Here is a 17,921-nt window from a genome sequence, read left to right as displayed (position 1 = left end):
TTGGACAGGGGTCTCCTTCCTTGTTTCTCTTTAAAACTTAGCACTTAATCTTGAATGATATTGTCTTTTAGATTGTTAGCTTTTTGGGGCAGGGCCCTCTTGTATTAGCGATTGTTTATTTTTTGTATATAATCTTGTATGTTCAATGTATACACCCATTTACTGTACAGTACAGTATTCTTATTATAATAATAATACTACTACATTTTGTATTTATTTTAGTTCTGTTATTGTATTGTATTGTTTACCGTACAGCACTGCATGCATAAGAAGCTCTCTATACAGTATATAATATCTTACATACATATATACATACGATAAACATTCTCTGTTGACTTGCATGACCCTTACAATGTGCCTTTATTTTACTTTAATAGGCCTAGTAACATGGCATGTGCTTTAATTATTAGGGAAGGGGGGATTCTTTGAGATAAAAAATATAAATAACTTAATCAGGAAATTTTGGGTTAGGCAGAGAATTATTGTGTGTTAAATGTCTATGAACTACATTTGTTTCCTTAAACCGGGGCCCAGGATTCCTGCTGTTAACTACAGCCCCCAAATCTTAAACTCCAGCACTGCACATGTGGTGTCTTTCTTTCCATTCATGAGGAAATGTACCCAAAATATAATGAACAGCCCTTTGTTGAATTAAACACAACAATCAGCCACAGCATTCTCTGGTGAACTGAACAAACCAAATGACTGGATCTTGGCCCACTAGGTGCAGACATGTAGTGTCTTATTTATAAAAATCGGATGTTTTAAAATGAAAAAAGTCTGAGCCAACTAGAATCCAAGATTTGACCTGATTTATTAATAAAAAAATACAAATTTAATCGGATTGGGGATAAACTCCATAAAACTGTGCGAAAATCTGAATCGTACAATTCTTTTGGAGTTCTTTCCCGTATTCGTGAAAAAGCTATTATTTTACGAATTTTTGCTCAAAAAGTTTGAAATAGTTAGATTTTCGGGCTAATTTCAGCGCAGACCAATGAAACTACCAAATAGGATAGGGACCTCTCCCATTGAGTTATATACAACCTCGGCAGATCTGAGATTCTGGATTTTTGGATTCAGACTTCTTACATCCCTTAATAAATGTCAAAAAAAATTAGAGTTTTTTTCCCCACTAAAAATTCGGATTTTATAGTAAAAAAAAAAAAAAAGTCTGGCATTCTGACTTTAATAAATAACCCCCTAAGTGTGTGCAGTGGAAACAGAGAGGCCCATCAGGATACCAGAGAGGCCCATCAGGATACTTATGTCCTCAGTTGTTCAGACAGCCCATTATTATTAACATGTATTTATATAGCGCCAACATATTGCGTAGCATTCTTGAGTCCCTGGTAATTTTAGTGTAGTGACTATCAACACTGTAGCATGCCCACCCCTCTGGTTAAACCAAACATCTGTTTCCTGCCTGAAGCAGGTAGCTTTAGTAGATGGGTCAAAAACCTGGGGTCCCTTGTTGCACCAAAACCATCTTTGCCTAGCGGCCTTTCCGGGACTGCTGCTGCCTAAGCAGCTCCTTCTCACTTGCACTGGGAGAGGGATGGGGGGGTGCAGTTTTTCAAATTCCCCTGCCACTGTTAAACAATTAACTTGCTGGTACTCGTTTACTCTTTGGGGTTGTCATCTTATGTAATCAAACTTATCGGCCCACTGAAAGACTGTAGGTTGTAATCTAAGAGCCGGAGAAATGGTTGTGTGTAAAGTGGTGGATCTGGCAGGGTTTTGTTGGGTAGGGAACGGTTGTAGAGCAAGTGTCAGAGATAGAGAAGGAGATGAGACAGGGAATTGGGGTAGATAGTATGTAACAGTTCTGGAGATGGGCTTCTATAAGATGCCACAGACAGTCACTATTTAGTGGGCTAGTGGGGGGCTGCTTGAGCCTCTGTGTACTTAAAATGCCAGGGCTGACTTTGAATCCCAGTCCAGATTTTTTAAAAACAAATACATTACTAATAAGTTTTAAAAAAAAAACAGCCCTGATCTTGGTTGCTTTGTGTACCGGCTAGACTGTGAAATACTAGTCAGGATCAACCCTAACCCCAAGAGAATCATATCCACCAGTGTCAAGGCTTATTCCTCCTGAAACTGAACTCAAGTACCCACAATTCCATCATTAGAGGTGCTGTAATATCAAATCAGCTGACTCCCTGGCTGGCACTGCTCTCTACTTTTTGCTTTGGGGGAATGAAGCCCGCCTAGGGCCGAAATGGGGTTAGACGAGGCCTCCCTTCCCCCTAAGGAGCAGCTTTTTAGCCTCCCCCAACTCTTCTCAGCCCCTCAGGTAAGAACAATGGAAGGGGCTAGCAACGGCGGGAAAAAGAAGGGCGGGCTGGGGGAGGAGACAGAGGAGGAGTGTTCAGCAGGGCAGGGTTCTTAAGGGGATGGGGTTGTGGAGGAGCTCAGATTTACCTGTTTTCCGATCGCCAGGATGGGGTCAGGAAGGAATTTTTCTCGTAGCACTAATTGGCCGAAAAGTGCTAGAGTTTTCGCCTTCCTCTGGAGTACCATTATCTGTGGTGGTCAACAGATTTGCGGGGGTCAGCTGCTCGGCATCAGTGCATCAGTACGAATTGGTCACAGTGCAGGCTTACCTTGAGTGAGTCACGAGTGTGCATCAGACTGGAACTGCACGGTCTTCTCTGATACATGCAAGAGACTGGGTTAGCGCCATTATGCACAATGAGGGAGCAGGGGGATGGGCAAAAAGGCGGTCACTGAGTGTGCCCAGCTCCATGATCCCTGCTTCATGTTTGGAAATTTTTTGCCGCAGCTGAGGTCAGGGTGTATCTAGACTTTGATTATTTAAACTGTTAAATAAAGCCTGTGACCTCCACAGATTTTGCCACAATATGTCTCTGAGTTTTTAATTGTATGGTAAAGGCACAACATTGGGGATAGGGGGGTTCCTTGGCCTAAAGTCCTATAGAGACAGCTGAAAAGCAATTGCATAGTAACTGAATTATTCTGGGCACTGCCTCCACGTTGCATTTACATCCGATTTTATATTCTACTAAACCACACGCGTGCAACAGGTTTCACAGCCTGTTGGTTTGGTCAGGCAGAGCATGAACAGAAATCTGGGGTTATATAAGTGTGTATCAGATTGAATGTGTGGTTTGTCTGTACCAAACTATACATAAAAAAAATCAACAATCTAACAGAATCCCAGATGGCGTTGTCCATAGGTGGGCTTTCTGGGAAGTAGGCTCACTGGGGATGACTTAGGGGGTTTGACCTACATTTTTATTAATTTCAAGTATGGTGAGCAGGCAGATCACACACACATAGAGAAATCCTGAATGTATTAAATGTTTAAATCTGAAACATATGTACAGCTAATAAAATAGTTATATCACATATAGAAGTAGTGCTATATAAATAAATATATAGTTATATATGTACATTAGGAGGTCTTCTTGTGTTGAGGTAACTAAGTTTAGGGAACTCGTTCCCTAAACTGAATGTAAACTGCATTGAAAATGCTAGTTTACAACATGCTCCTAATGAGCAGTTTCTTGCCACAATCTCACAGATTTTAAAATTGGTCTCCATTTGGAAACAAATGAGGAAGCCAAAAAAATATCTTAACTGGGCCACCTTTGTGGAGGCCCGGTATAAAACTTTAGTGTAGAGGTCATCTATCCAAAGAGTTGCCAAGACTGTGTCTAAAAGCATTTGGGTAAGAAAATACTAATGTAACCCTACAGGCAATGAGAGTTTTCAATTTCTCTAACTGAGACACAATGGCATAATTAGTGGTTAATTGGCTCCACAGCAAAATCATTCCATGGCCTACCTCTTAAATTAAGACATATTTGATTGAAGCTGCTCATCACTGAGTACCCTGCTGGGTCCCTCTCCAGTTACAGGGTCTGCTTCCCATATTGTTTTTCCCCTGCTGGACACTAGAGGCTTAACAGAGCAAGGTACAGGGCTTGACAGGGACCTGTCCCAGAAGTCATCACAATTCCCATTAAGTTATGGAGTCAAAAAAGTGGGACAATCCCCCCTCTCCATCACATCTCTTCCCCAAACTCCCTCTATGGAAGAACGCTAACCTCCCACACTTTAATGGCCTAGCTGATTTTCTGTATTTGCCGCTGCTAGGCATCAAGTATGCAGCAGGTCAAATATTAAACAGAACTTTTCCCTCTCTGGAACAACAGAGAGCCTTCACACCAAACCCACATATACAAATATATAGATATATTCAACTGAAGTATGCTTTTAGGGTGCAGTTTGGTTCTCTATCCATCACATGGTCTAGTGGGAGGGTTGAGTCCAGGTTATGGGATCCAAATACCAAAAAACTCAGACTAGTATAAATTACTGCACAATCCCAAGGTGGCCTCATTCACCCGAGCGCACAATAAATGGTCCCAATCCATTCAGAGCTTGGACTATGAAAAATGGGAAGAAGCCACTGATATATAGTATCTATAAATTCTTGATCTTGACCAGAGATAGGATAATACAGTTTAAAGCAATCCACCAATTGTATATCACTCATATGAGACTGAAATATATGGGTAGATCGACAGAGGATCAATGCCAAAGATGCAAAACACCTAGCTCCGGTTTCTTTCATATGACCTGGGAATGTAGAATCATCTCTGCTTATTGGAGTGGCATTATAGAGTACATAAGAAGACCCCTGACGTGTGTTTATTGGGGATGAAATTGTACTCTAAATAAAACCAAAGACTCAATGAAAGCTGTACTGTTCTATGGGAAAAAAATGGCAATAATGAGATGGATGAACCATCACCCCCCCTTTGGAACTCTATGGAAAGAGTTGAATAATAAAATGCTCACTCTGATTAAGCTTACATACATTGACAGAGGCTCCCCAGGGGATTTTGGAATGATCTGGCTACCCTGGTCAGATGCTTATCCTTAAGTGATACTGCCTGCATCCCCATAACTGTCAGTTCCCCTCAATGGTAAAATATACATTCTCTCTTCATGACTTGATGTGAAATACCTCCGATTACAATTATTCAAAGCGCTTGTCAATGCTCGCTCAAGAACAACAAATGCTGTATTTTGTAACGTTGTTAATATAAAGTTGTAAAACACAAATAAACATCTTTTATTTAAATGGGTAGCCATTTCTAAACACAGGCGCAAAGGAAACATGTCATTGAAGCTATTGACAGCTATACAGACTGTATCTTACAGTGTGGTTCTTGTAAGCTAAAATAGTTTGGCCATGGCCTTAGTCGATCAAATGCTTGAAGATGAAGACACTGAAGGTGAAATGCTCATCAGCATTTCTCTAATGAATGGGTTGGGATTTTTACAAAACACTTTGGCAGTGAAAACATCTAATTTACCTATTTTCTCTTTTTGTTAAAGATTAATTGATCAGTTGCCCTCAACTAGAAAGCAACTGACCTCCCCAAATGATCCATTTCTGGGAAAAACAAATTGAACATTCTCTTCCCATGGTGAATCATACCTTTCCGGCAAGAGATTGTCCAGACAAATTTAGTAAAATATGGTCAGTGTGGAACCATAGGCATGTCACCCTCAGAGACCTTCCTCTCCTCTTTCTGATGCTAACAATGATGACATTGTTGTCCCTCTTCTAAATTGTAAAACTCTGTGAACCTATGCTGTGGTCTGAACAAATACAAAGTGAATTTCTAATCCTTAGTTTTAAAGAGGCCATTCACCCCAAATATTCCATCAGGCAATCAAAAGATTTGTTTGTAGCATGAGGTAATGACACAGACAGTAGAGGATTTCTTTGTGGTTTGACTGTCACAACTAATCTTTCAAAAAGTCCCTGAGAAAGAATGTTTGGAATCTCTTTTGATCGCTTTTTACTCAGATAAATATGCAACAAGTTGCACTAGAACAATATTTGGGGTTAGCAATGCCACATACTAGCAGTGCTTTAAAGTACGTGTAATTAAAACTAATCATTAACTATAAAAATACAGATGAGTTTTGTATTATTCAGCCTTTTACTAGTTTATTTAAACTCTTAATGAATTATTTTAACTCTGAAGGCATCTTTCAAAGAAGTTATTTGTAGGAGCAGTAAGTGGCAAATTTTCGGGTGAAACAAAAAAATATGGTTTCTTGTATGTATAGCTCCTTTTATTTTCATCCATATGTTACATAAAAGTGTATAAATTGAGAAAGCACAGTTGATTTCAAGGACAACTTTCCATGACACATATTACTTTGAAAAAATAACTTCTGGTTCCCTTAGGAAACCAACAACATCACAGAGATTGGAGAATGCCTATGTGTTGTAGAACAATTTGGGTGACCAGAGAAGGTCCTATTTACTGTATTTCTAATAGTACGATTTGTCTGCAGGCACAACAAAGAGGGAAGAGGGCTTTGGCTGCAGTGAAGGTTGTGGACATATCCTCTGAAGAAGCTCTTGAGGATCATGTGGCTGAGATCAATATCTTGGGGCAGTGCCAGCACCCAAACATTCTTGCACTACTGGAGGCAACATACTGGGAAAAAAAGCTTTGGGTAAGAGGACAAAGATTCATATAATGTTCTGTTCACAGAGAAGCTTACCAGTTGCATGACTGCTCATGATAAAAGCAGCAAGATATAGGAGGACACATTCTACAGATACCATAGTCTGAATCGAAGCAAAGAGCTTCTTGTAAAAGCAGTAAAAGTTGTCTGAAGGTAGCCAGTTCCTGCTAAAAAGATGGTACTTTTGTTAAAAGGAGGTCAGGTAGATGAATGTTTATGTGACTATACAGTTGGCATCACAGAAAAAGATACTGAAAGAATGGTAGATAATGGCAATGTTGCAAACTCAATGCTCATGTAGTCTTCAAAAACTCTTATGTTCATAATTGTCTTTCTTTCTTTTCTTCGCCCAGATTCTGTTGGAGTTCTGCGCAGGTGGAGCCCTTGATGGCGTCATGTTGGGTCAGTTCCAAACTAGTCTTGTGTAAACATTTTACTGACGTGCATATGTTCTTAGACTATTTCAGATTGTTATCCATGCGTATGTGGCAAGTTCAAACTATCTGACTTATGTGTGTATTATAGGTGGGAAGGAGTAGTGTCTGGGGGGGGAGAGTGTAAAAGTGAGATAACCACAGTTAGTGCACTGATTATTTCCCTCTAGTGGCGGAACTTCACTATTAACTTCATTCTTTGATAAATATCCCCCATAAGTGTTATTGCTGCTCTTTGTGTCATAATTATTTGGTAGTTCTTCTTATTCATGGTCTGGATGTGCTCTACACATGACTATAGTCTACCTAGTGTGTCTTCTTCAGAGCTTGGACATGGTCTCCTAGAGTCCCAGATTCGTGTGGTCTGCTTCCAGACACTCCTTGCCCTTCAGTACTTGCATAACCACAAAATCATTCACAGAGACCTCAAGGCTGGCAACATTCTTCTCACTCAGCAAGGCGACGTCCGACTAGGTAAGTAAATCTGGAAGGGCAATAACAATAAATATCTCGGATTTCAAAATATCTCAGTAAAGAGGAACATCCTTGTTTTTCATTCTTGTTTTTTTGTGGATTGCTTTTGTTATTATAAGACCTTAAATATAGATATATTAGAAGTTACCTCAGTGTTTCTTGACTTGTATTAAAGCTTTATGCATTATATCTGTGCGTTCATGGATCTTTTTCGTGGCTTTGAAATAGGAGTGCATTATTCACTGTATCTGTTAAAATGGTGGTGAATACGCACTGTATGTAAAGTACAAATATTGTAGCTTGGTGAAACTCATGTGCTCTGTATTTTCTTGGCAGCTGATTTTGGGGTCTCTGCAGTTAATACCCAAACACTACAACGGCGAGGCTCCTTCATCGGAACTCCTTATTGGTGAGTTAGTATTTTCATCAATATATTACAAATGGATATAGAGGAAAAAGCATTATGCATTATCATACTTCCCGTTCTGGTAAGATTGTCCTTTTGAGGGTCTGCAAAATTGTATGCAAACCTAGAAAAAAATTATAAGATTCCACTTGTGAAGCTCTTGTACTGATTCAGTTGACAGTTGTAGGTTTGCAGTAGTATCTTTAAAACAGCAGATCCTTCCCACCTCATATGTCTGCAGGATGGCTCCAGAGGTAGTGATGTGTGAGACATGTAAGGATGCACCGTATGACTACAAGGCAGATGTCTGGTCTCTGGGAGTTACTCTGATAGAGCTGGCTGAGAGAGAGCCTCCAAATCATGATCTGAATCCGACACGCGTCTTGTTAAAGATTATCAAGTCTCAGCCTCCGTGTCTGAAGCATAATTGGCGCTGGTGAGTCAATGGTACAGCATGAAGTTTGCAAATATCATTATAGTAGAACATTAATCAAGGCAAGGATGGTAAAAAGACACAGTAATATCCATTGGTAGCAAAGAAGATCAAATCACACCGAAATATATTCCATCTAAAGCACATTGCTCATTGGCTATGCCATCAGAAACAAACTTGAGAGATGTACTTACACAATATGTAGGGGAAATGTCTGTACAGTGTCCATTGGTAGAATAAAACAATTAAAGAACATGACATATAGTATAGTCTTCCTTTGTATTGCTCTTACTGGCCAGACAAGACTTTTAGCATTCCATTTTTAGGATGATTTCTTCTAACTCTATACAGGTCTCAGAACTTTAACAACTTTCTAAAAAAGTGCCTACAGAGGAGTCCCCAAGAAAGATTATCTGTCAGTCAACTTCTACAGGTTAGTGATGGTGATCCCTAATGAGAAATGAAGCAGTCATAGAAGATGAAATATGGTGTTGATTCCAAACATTTGTCTACCAAAAGCTAAACATTTTTGGAAAAATAATATTCTTCTACTAACCAACCATCTGCCTGTTTGCCCCAGCATCCATTTGTATCAGAGGTCAGTGACAACCACCCACTCAGAGAACTGGTAGCTGAGGTCTTAGCAGAAGTGACAGAGGAGGAAGAAGATGAAAAGCAGCAAGACAGTGATTCTCAGGTGAGATGTCCTCATGATTGCAATCTATTACTATGTGAGTTCTGGGAAATAATCATTGAGTGTCAAGTTATATTCCAATGGGCAGTTTTGTAGATTAAGAATATTATGATGAAATATGTTGAGGTATCTAAATTTATATTTTTCACTTTCTGTTTTCCTCTCAGAAACCTGCTCCTGTGAGTGTTCCTGATGAAGCAATGGTCGCAGAGAATATTCAGTCTTCAGTGGATTTCTCCCCATCTAAACAAGAGAATAGCTTACCTAGCTCCGTTTCTCAGATGTCTGACCAAGGAAACCCTTCAAGGGCCTCCAAACATGATGCACCTCTGAGAGACAGGAGAGGGTCAAGTTTCCTGAAAAAGATGCGTAGACTTTCTGCTCCTTCCTTATTCAGGGAGAGTAAGGTGGCAGTAAAACAGAAGACTGAAAATGATCTGGAAGCCACAACGCAAAGAGGGGATCAGAAAGTGAGAAAGGAAAACATGTTCCCTGATGTTGCTGTTCATGCAGGGTCTGTAAATCCGGAATCAGATGTGCATGTAAACTCTGGGCCAGCACAGAATATAGGTCAGGGCATAGATGTTGTTCATGCAGATAATAGAGAACTTGTGAACTTGAACGTAGTTATTCATCCAGCCATTCCAAGTGTTGCACAAGCTGAGACAGAGACAGTAAGCTCTAACCTACAAACTCAAGAGTTACTTAAAAGGAAAATGACTAGCTCAACAACGGAAATGTGTACAGAAGTCAACCCTGACTTTCAAACACAGCCCAGGTGGAGAAGCTGTGAACAGCTGTGTCATTCCTCAGGAGATCATTTCAAGGTAAACAGTGAAAAAAGCAGGAACATAACAAAAAGAACAAGTTTTGAAGCAATACAATACAAGTTGGAGTTGTCTCAATGTCATTTGACTGGAAAGCCGAACAAGACTTTTATACGGTTGCGCTCGCATTCTGTTCCCACATTGTCAGTGGAATCTAGAGCACCATTAAAGAAGGAGAAGAGTAAATCACAGGAACAGCATCTAGTAACACATGAAGACCCTCAGATCTCTCCACACAAACAAATACAGTCTGAATTACATGCACATAACAACAGTACAACTGAAAAGCTTATACAGCAGGAAGCTACCACTGACCAAGAAGGTGTAACTATGCAGATGGAAAGACAGTCGACTTCACATTTTTCAATAAACTCGAAAAATGATACAGAAATCTCTAGCAATGAAATTCCCAATTCAACCCTGGGACCTACAACTGATTTTAAAATAATGAAAACTGCAGAATGTGCAATAGAAAAATTGGAAACCTCCAAGTATGGACCCAGGGCTTTGGAATTCCTTAACTCTGTCTCGCCAACACATACAATCTCAAAGTGGAGAAGCTATGGAAATGTGAGCATATCTCAAGCTCCTCCATCAATATGCTGGACTGTGCCTTTAACAAGAAGATCATTAACAGATAAGGCAGGAAAATCATTGCGTAAATATCTAATGGAAGACGCAAAGAATCTGTCCAGTAATCTAACATGTTCTACCATAAATGAAAAAAAGGAAAATACTAAAACAAATCAAACTGTAAATTCAGGGTCTGGTGAAAATATTGGGACTGTCGAGGAAGAGGCAAATATGGAACAAGCCTCTCACAAAATTGATGGGCCCCTCCAACGACTGCATACTGCACGGTGCTCATGGTCAGTATATTCTTCTTTTCCCAACGAAGAAATCAAAAAAACCCATTCTGCTTCCTCATTTAAAAGGGAATTTAGAGCCTCGGTCAAATGGCAAGTTGATGATCTGAATGGAAGCATGGACGAGAAACGACAAAGAACCCTTCAAGGCATTCTTTCTCAACAAGGAGAGCTGATGTCTACCGATCTAACTAAAAGAGAAGAAATGGTTACTGGAAGAACAAGAACAGCAGATTGGAATATTATGGGGAAGAATTTACCGGAGCAAAGTTTCTACCTCTCACCCCAGACTAATATAATAACATCTGCGTGCCATCACCAGTCTCTAGAGATTACACGTTCTGCTGAGTCCAAGTGGAGAAGTAGAGAAAATGTGCGCAGTTCTACCAGAAAACTATCTAGAAGTTTGTCAGCACCTGTATCATGGAAAAAAAAACATTCAGCAGCACAAATAGAATCAAAAGAAAAAGAGGAGGGCCACCTAAAGTTTGCAAATAAAGTGCCCCATCAAATAACACATTCATCTACCAATGACAGCGTATCAACTGTAAGGACATCTGAAAGAGGGGATTTAGACCCTGCAGTGGATACAGAGTTGGGTGAGAAAACTGAAGAAAATGACCCCATCCAGAAGACTTACAAACCTTTAAAAAGACTTAACTTTGCTCGGTGTTCATGGGCAGTATATCCACAAGAAAGAAATGGAAGGGCCATTCTGCAGAAACAGGACATTCCAGAAGAAGACAGTACAACTGAAGAGTCTAATATACCGACAGACCCCTCTGTGCAAGTGAGAGCCTTTTATTATTACATATTAACGCTCTTGGACTCCTAAGAACTGCATAGTACTACGTGTTACCTGTGCTTTATCCGTTAGTGCTGTATTTATGGGTGAATGTGACATTTTTTTCCGATTTCTCTGAACCCAAAAATCAGTAAGACCATTCTCCAGATGATTATATATATATATATTTTGAAGCAACAGGGTTCTTCACAGTCAGGACAGTGAGGTTGTGGAATGCACTGCTGGGTGATGTTGTGATGGCTGATTCAGTTAATGCCTTTAAGAATGGCTTGTCTGATTTTTTGGACAGACATAATATCAAAGGCTATTGTGATACTAAACTCTATAGTTAGTATAGATATGGGTATATAGAATTTAATTAAAAGTAGGGAGGGGTGTGTGTATGGATGCTGGGTTTTCATTTGGAGGGGTTGAACTTGATGGACTTTGTCTTTTTTCAACCCAATTTAACTATGGAGAGAGAGGGAGAGGGAGAGGGAGAGGGAGAGGGAGAGGGAGAGAGGGAGAGATTCAGAGGTTTATTATAAGATGATGGTAGATCCTATCAAGCTGTAATGATAGTTAGTGCTCTGTAGAACATAAGCAACATTTTAGGAAGCAAGGATTTAGACAGGTGATAGTGCTCAATCTTTCTGAATTACCAGCTCAGTATATAATGAATGTGCCCCTTAGCGTGTCACAATATATATATATATATATATATATATATATATATATATATATATATATATTACTTATTTTCAATATGGGTCAAATAAGCAAGTAAATAAAAAAGGCAAGAAATTAGCAAGAAAAATGAACTATGGCCTAGGGCAGTGGTCCCCAACCAGTAGCTAGTGAGTAACATGTTGCTCTCCAACCCCTTGGATGTTGCTCCCAGTGGCCTCAAAGCAAGTGCTTATTTTTGAATTCCAGACTTGGAGGCAACTTTTGGTTGTATAAAAACCAGGTGCACTGCCAAACAAAGTCTCAATGTAGGTTGACAATCCACATAAGGGCTACTTAATGAGAAAATTGGTATACTTACCACTGAAATTTTCCTTTCCATTAGTCCGTAAGGCAGCACATAGAGGGTTAATCTCCCGTGTCTCCTGGTAGGACAGGTAATAACAATTAATACAGCCTTTAAAACCCCCACATAGCCCCTCCCCATCATGTTATTTATCTAGCTCCTTATTTCCAATAAACACACACACATTTGATGCTTCTGTATATATTTATTTGGGTAGGGTATATTTGTGCTGCCTTACGGACTAATGGAAAGGAAAATTTCAGTGGTAAGTATACCAATTTTCTCATTCCATTACGTCCTACAGGCAGCACATAGAGGGAATTTTCTAGCTTCCCTGAATTTGGGGGGGATTCTATAACGTTTTTGACTGCACCGCCTGGAGTACTTTGCTACCAAAGGCTGTATCCTGTTGTGACAAGATGTCTAATTTGTAGTGCTTTGCAAAAGTATGAAGATTAGACCATGTGGCTGCTTTACAGATTTCCTGCGGTGAAGCATAAGCTCGTTCTGCCCACGATGTTGCCATTCCTCTTGTTGAATGGGCCTTTAAAACTTCAGGTGGACTTTTTCCATCTAATTCATAGCATAACAGGATTGCTTCTTTTATCCATCTTGCAATTGTTGACTTAGATGCTTTTTTTCCCTTGTTCTTTCCGGAAAACAGGATAAACAAGTGATCTGACTCCCTGAAGAGTTTCGTTCTGTCCAAGTAGACTAACAAACATCTTTTCAAGTCTAACTTGTGTAAATTTTCTTCCATCTCGTTTGTTGGTTCTGCACAAAACGTAGGAAGATTTATTTCTGCATTAGTACACCAAGATGTAGGCACTTTAGGTACAAAATACGGTAATGTCCTCAAACATACTTTGTCTTGACAGAATTGAATATATGGCTCTGATGCTCCTAGTGCCTGTATTTCGCCAACTCTTCTTGCCGACGTAATTGCTGTTAAGAAAACCTTCTTAAGAGTTAACATCTTAATTTCGACTCCATCTAATGGTTCGAAGGGCATTGTACAAATTTTATTAAGTACAAGATTTAGATCCCAGGAAGGCACGTGCGACTTAGAGCGCGGTCTTATTCTGGAAACGGCTTTCAAAAATCTCATCACTAAAGGATTAGCTGAAAGTCTGTTACTTAAGAACGCTGACAATGCGGATACTTGTACCTTCAATGTACTAGGCTGCAAACCTTTGTCAAAACCATCTTGTAAAAACTGAAGAATGTGAGGTATTGTTGTCTGTGATGAAACTAATTCTTTGTCAGCACACCAGATATTGTACTTTTTCCATATTCTTTCATAGGAGTTTGTTGTAGATTTTTTCCTTGCTGACAACATAGTCTCCACCACCTCTTTTGACAGCCCTTGCTCTAGCAATGTTGTGCGTTCAAAAGCCAAGCCGTTAGTCTGAGCTTCTTTATCTCTGGGAAGTATATTCCCTTCTGTGAAATCAGATCTGTCTTCAAGGGTAGTATCCAATAATTCCCTTGCGATAGATACAACAGCTGCGGAAACCACGCTCTCCTGGGCCACCCTGGTAATATGGCTGTTACCTTCGCTCGATCCTCCTTCACTTTCTTTATTACCCTCTGTATCATAGGGACTGGAGGAAATATGTAAGCCAAGTGATGACTCCAATTTATGGAGAATGCATCCAAATGCGTTGGTCTGTCTTGGCGGTAAATCGAGCAAAATTTCTTGCATTTGGTATTCTGTCTGGTTGCCATCAAATCTATTTGAGGATAACCCCATCTCTGAATTATTTGACAGAATACCCCTTGATCCAGTGACCACTCGCCCGGAACAATTGTTTGACGGCTGAGTCTGTCTGCCCATTTGTTGTTCACTCCTCTGATGTGTAATGCCGATATGTGTATCAATTCTAATTGGGCCCATTGCATCATTTTCGCACACAGTCTGATCAATCTCACCGATCTGGTACCACCTTGGTGATTGATGTAAGAGACTACAGCAATGTTGTCCGACTGCACCAGGACATTGTTCTTGTGGATTTCCTTCTTGAACTCTTTCAAGGCTTTCCACACAGCTTTCAGTTCCCTGTAATTCGAAGATTCTTTTTTCTCCTGTGAGGACCACAGGCCTTGAGCTGAAAAGTTCTTCACATGAGCCCCCCATCCTCGAAGAGAGGCATCCGTGGTTACCACCACTGGAGGGGGAAGATGAAAGGACAAGCCTTCGTTGAGGTTGTGAACTTGTGTCCACCATTTCAAAGATTTCTTCAGACCGATTGACACTTTCATCATTCTGTCTAGACCCGAATTCTTCCGATTCCATGCATTCAATATCTTGGACTGAAAGTATCTCATTCGTGCTTTCGCCCACGGAACCGCCTCTATTGCTGATGTCATATGTCCGAGAATACTCATTGCTTGACGAATTGACACCATTCTGGTTTGCCGTAATTCCTGAATTTCCTGTATCATATTGTATATCTTCTCTTGTGGAAGACTTATCTTCAGTCTGACCGAGTCTACGACAAACCCCAGGAACTTGACACAAGTGGAGGGTTGTAGATTTGATTTTTCTCTGTTTATAACCCATCCATGTGCTTTCAGAAAAATCAGTGTTTGTTCTAGATGATCTTTTATTTCCTCTAGATTTGATGCTTTGAGCAGCCAGTCGTCTAGATACGGTACAATAAATATCCCTCTCTTCCGAAGAGCTGCTGCTATAACCACAATTATTTTGGTAAAAACCCTTGGTGCTGAGGTTAAACCAAACGGTAGAGCTCTGAACTGCAGATGTCTTATCTTTCCTCTGATCTTCACTGCTACCCTGAGGAACTCTCTGCTTCTGCGATGAATTGGTACATGCAGATAAGCATCCTTCAAATCTATTGTAGCCATCAGATCTCCCTTGTTGAGGATGCTGTGTATCGATTTGATTGATTCCATTCTGAACGATTCTTTTTGAATATATTTGTTTAGATATCTGAGATCTATGACTAGTCTCATCTTTCCTCCTTGTTTTGGAACCAGGAACATTTTTGAATAAATCCCTTGTTTCCAATCTTGTATTGGGACATCTTCCAATACTTTCAACTTTATAAATTCCTCTACGGCTTTTTGAAAATTCTCTTCTTTTTGAAAAGATTGTACGAACCTTCCTACTGGATGATGGCAAAATTTTATTCGATATCCACTTCGTATTGAATTCAGAACCCATTTGTCTGTTGTTGATCTTTCCCACTGATCGTAAAAGAAAGATAGTCTGCCTCCCACTTCTTCGCAACAAAGCCTGGCGTCAGAACCCCAGTTTCTTGTTCTTGCCACTTTTTGCATTGGGATCCTTTCTGTTGTTTCGGTCATACTCATTTCCTCGAAACTGTCTTGGTCTTCTGAAGAAATCCCTATTTCTCGTTGAATACCTGGCCTGCTTAGCTTTGGGTGAAGCACTTCTGGATCTTCGACGAAAAAATGGTCTTTTAAGACCCCTCGGTCTATCCTGTGGTAAGGTCTTCGCTTTTTCACCTTGCAGACTTTCAATCAATGAATCCAATTTGGTTCCAAATAGCCTCCCTGCTTCAAAAGGAAGAGAACATAAACTATTCTTTGAAGTCACGTCTGCTTTCCAGGCTTTTACCCACAAAGCCCTGCGACCTACAGCTGACAACGCCATGAGTCTTGCTGACAGTTTAACTGTTTCTACTGCAGTATCACAAAGAAAATCAGTCGCCAATTTAATATATTTGAAAGCATCCAAAATATCATCTCTAGATACACCAGAATCAATATCTTCTTCTAGGTTATTAATCCAGCATTTCAGAGTTCTTGACACCGACACTGATGCTATTGCAGGTTTAGCAATTGCTGCTGCTGCTGCCACATGTGATCTTCTGAGCGCTGTATCCGCTCTTCTATCCATTGGCTCTTTCAGCCCTGCTGTGTCTTCTACTGGTATTGTTGTTCTTTTAGACAACCTAGATATGGAAATATCCACTTTAGGAGGTTCTTCCCAGGATAATATATCCTGTTTGTGTAACAAAAACATCTGTTTAAACCTTCTAGATAATTCCGGTCTCTTAGTTGGATCTTTCCATTCTGTTTCCATCAACTCCTTCACAACTGGATTCACAGGAAACGTATCTGCCCTTTGTTTTGAGAAAAAAAGTAATGAATCTTTAGCAGTATCTTGCTCTTTATTTTTATTCTGATCTTCCATAACTTTATTAACGGCTCTAATCAATTTTTGTGTTTTATCGGCTGGAAAAAGAAAAATTCCTTCTTTTTTCTCCTTTTTCGCCAAAACAGCTGAGTCAGAAGAAGAAGATGATAATTCGCCAGACTCAGAATCTCCAGATATTTGATCCAATATAATAAGGTCATCATTATTATCTGATGTAGAAGGCCCAACAGAACGCTTCATTTCTTCAAACGTCTGCGACATCATCCCTTTAAACCAGTCAATAAACTGTTCAGACTGTTTCACTTGATCTTCTTCCAGTGTATTCTTCATGCAGGTCAAACAAAGCCTCTAAGTGTTCATCCGGTAACGGCTGTTCACATGCCGCACAAAGTCTGTGTTTTACCTTTTGCAGACGTTTGGATGGTGATTTAGACATCTACAATCAAATGAATCATCATAAGTAATTGAGTCTTTATAAATATGCAGGAAACAAACATGAGCCACATAATGCAGATATATCCATACCTTTTTAAAATGATCTGAGCTCATCCAGCCTGGTAGCATGCGGAAAGTACTTGGTACATGGACACAGACCATTCTTTCCTGCTTTTAGGGGTCATATATACTCTTTGCTCACCTTGTGTGCGCAGAAAAACACCCCCCTCGGCGTCCGCGCCATCCTGCTTCCTGGTGCGCGAAACCGGAAGTGACGTCATAGCGCGTCACAACCCGGAAGAGAACGCCGCTCCTTCAGCTGCAGCGCGTACCTCTTCCAATGCGCTCTTGAATATGCGCGTTTTGCCTGCAATCCTTGTCCCTAAGCTGCTGAACAGTCAGCCACTTAAAAGGGACTCACTCTGCCATAGGATGTATATCCCCCTCCGCTCACCCTCAGGTAGCTTTGGCACGGCCTACAAGTCCCTAGGGACCTGGTTCTTCATCCTCTTCTCTACCTATCCCAGGTAGGACAGGAAAAAACATGATGGGGAGGGGCTATGTGGGGGTTTTAAAGGCTGTATTAATTGTTATTACCTGTCCTACCAGGAGACACGGGAGATTAACCCTCTATGTGCTGCCTGTAGGACGTAATGGAATGGCCAATCACAGCCCTTATTTGGCATCCCAAGAACATTTTTCATGCTAGTGTTGCTCCCCAACTCCTGTTACTTCTAAATGTTGCTCACGGGTTCAAAAGGTTGGGGATCCCTGGCCTAGGGTAAAGTTTGGTGTTTCCTTGTGGAAGAAAAAGTTATCTAATAGCCCTGTTTCACAAAGATAGGAAAGTACCAAGTGAA

The 17,921-nt window shown here is 40.3% G+C and overlaps 1 protein-coding gene across 1 annotated transcript in view; it reads left to right on the top strand.

Moving 5' to 3' along the window:
* Nucleotides 1-17,921, top strand: part of LOC108711561 (serine/threonine-protein kinase 10-like) — a 40,416-nt gene that overhangs the window by 3,735 nt on the left and 18,760 nt on the right. The window contains exons 2-9 of the mRNA XM_041586981.1: nucleotides 6,352-6,516; nucleotides 6,882-6,930; nucleotides 7,287-7,436; nucleotides 7,773-7,845; nucleotides 8,084-8,278; nucleotides 8,627-8,708; nucleotides 8,856-8,972; nucleotides 9,137-11,452. Of these exons, the coding sequence (XP_041442915.1) occupies nucleotides 6,352-6,516; nucleotides 6,882-6,930; nucleotides 7,287-7,436; nucleotides 7,773-7,845; nucleotides 8,084-8,278; nucleotides 8,627-8,708; nucleotides 8,856-8,972; nucleotides 9,137-11,452 (3,147 nt within the window). The remainder of the gene's footprint in view (nucleotides 1-6,351; nucleotides 6,517-6,881; nucleotides 6,931-7,286; nucleotides 7,437-7,772; nucleotides 7,846-8,083; nucleotides 8,279-8,626; nucleotides 8,709-8,855; nucleotides 8,973-9,136; nucleotides 11,453-17,921) is intronic.

This window comes from Xenopus laevis, chromosome 3L, assembly GCF_017654675.1.
Source record: "Xenopus laevis strain J_2021 chromosome 3L, Xenopus_laevis_v10.1, whole genome shotgun sequence".
In the NCBI taxonomy this organism is placed as follows: Eukaryota; Metazoa; Chordata; class Amphibia; order Anura; family Pipidae; genus Xenopus; species Xenopus laevis.
Note: the sequence above shows the minus strand (reverse complement) of the source record. Positions and strands in the feature narration are given on the sequence as shown.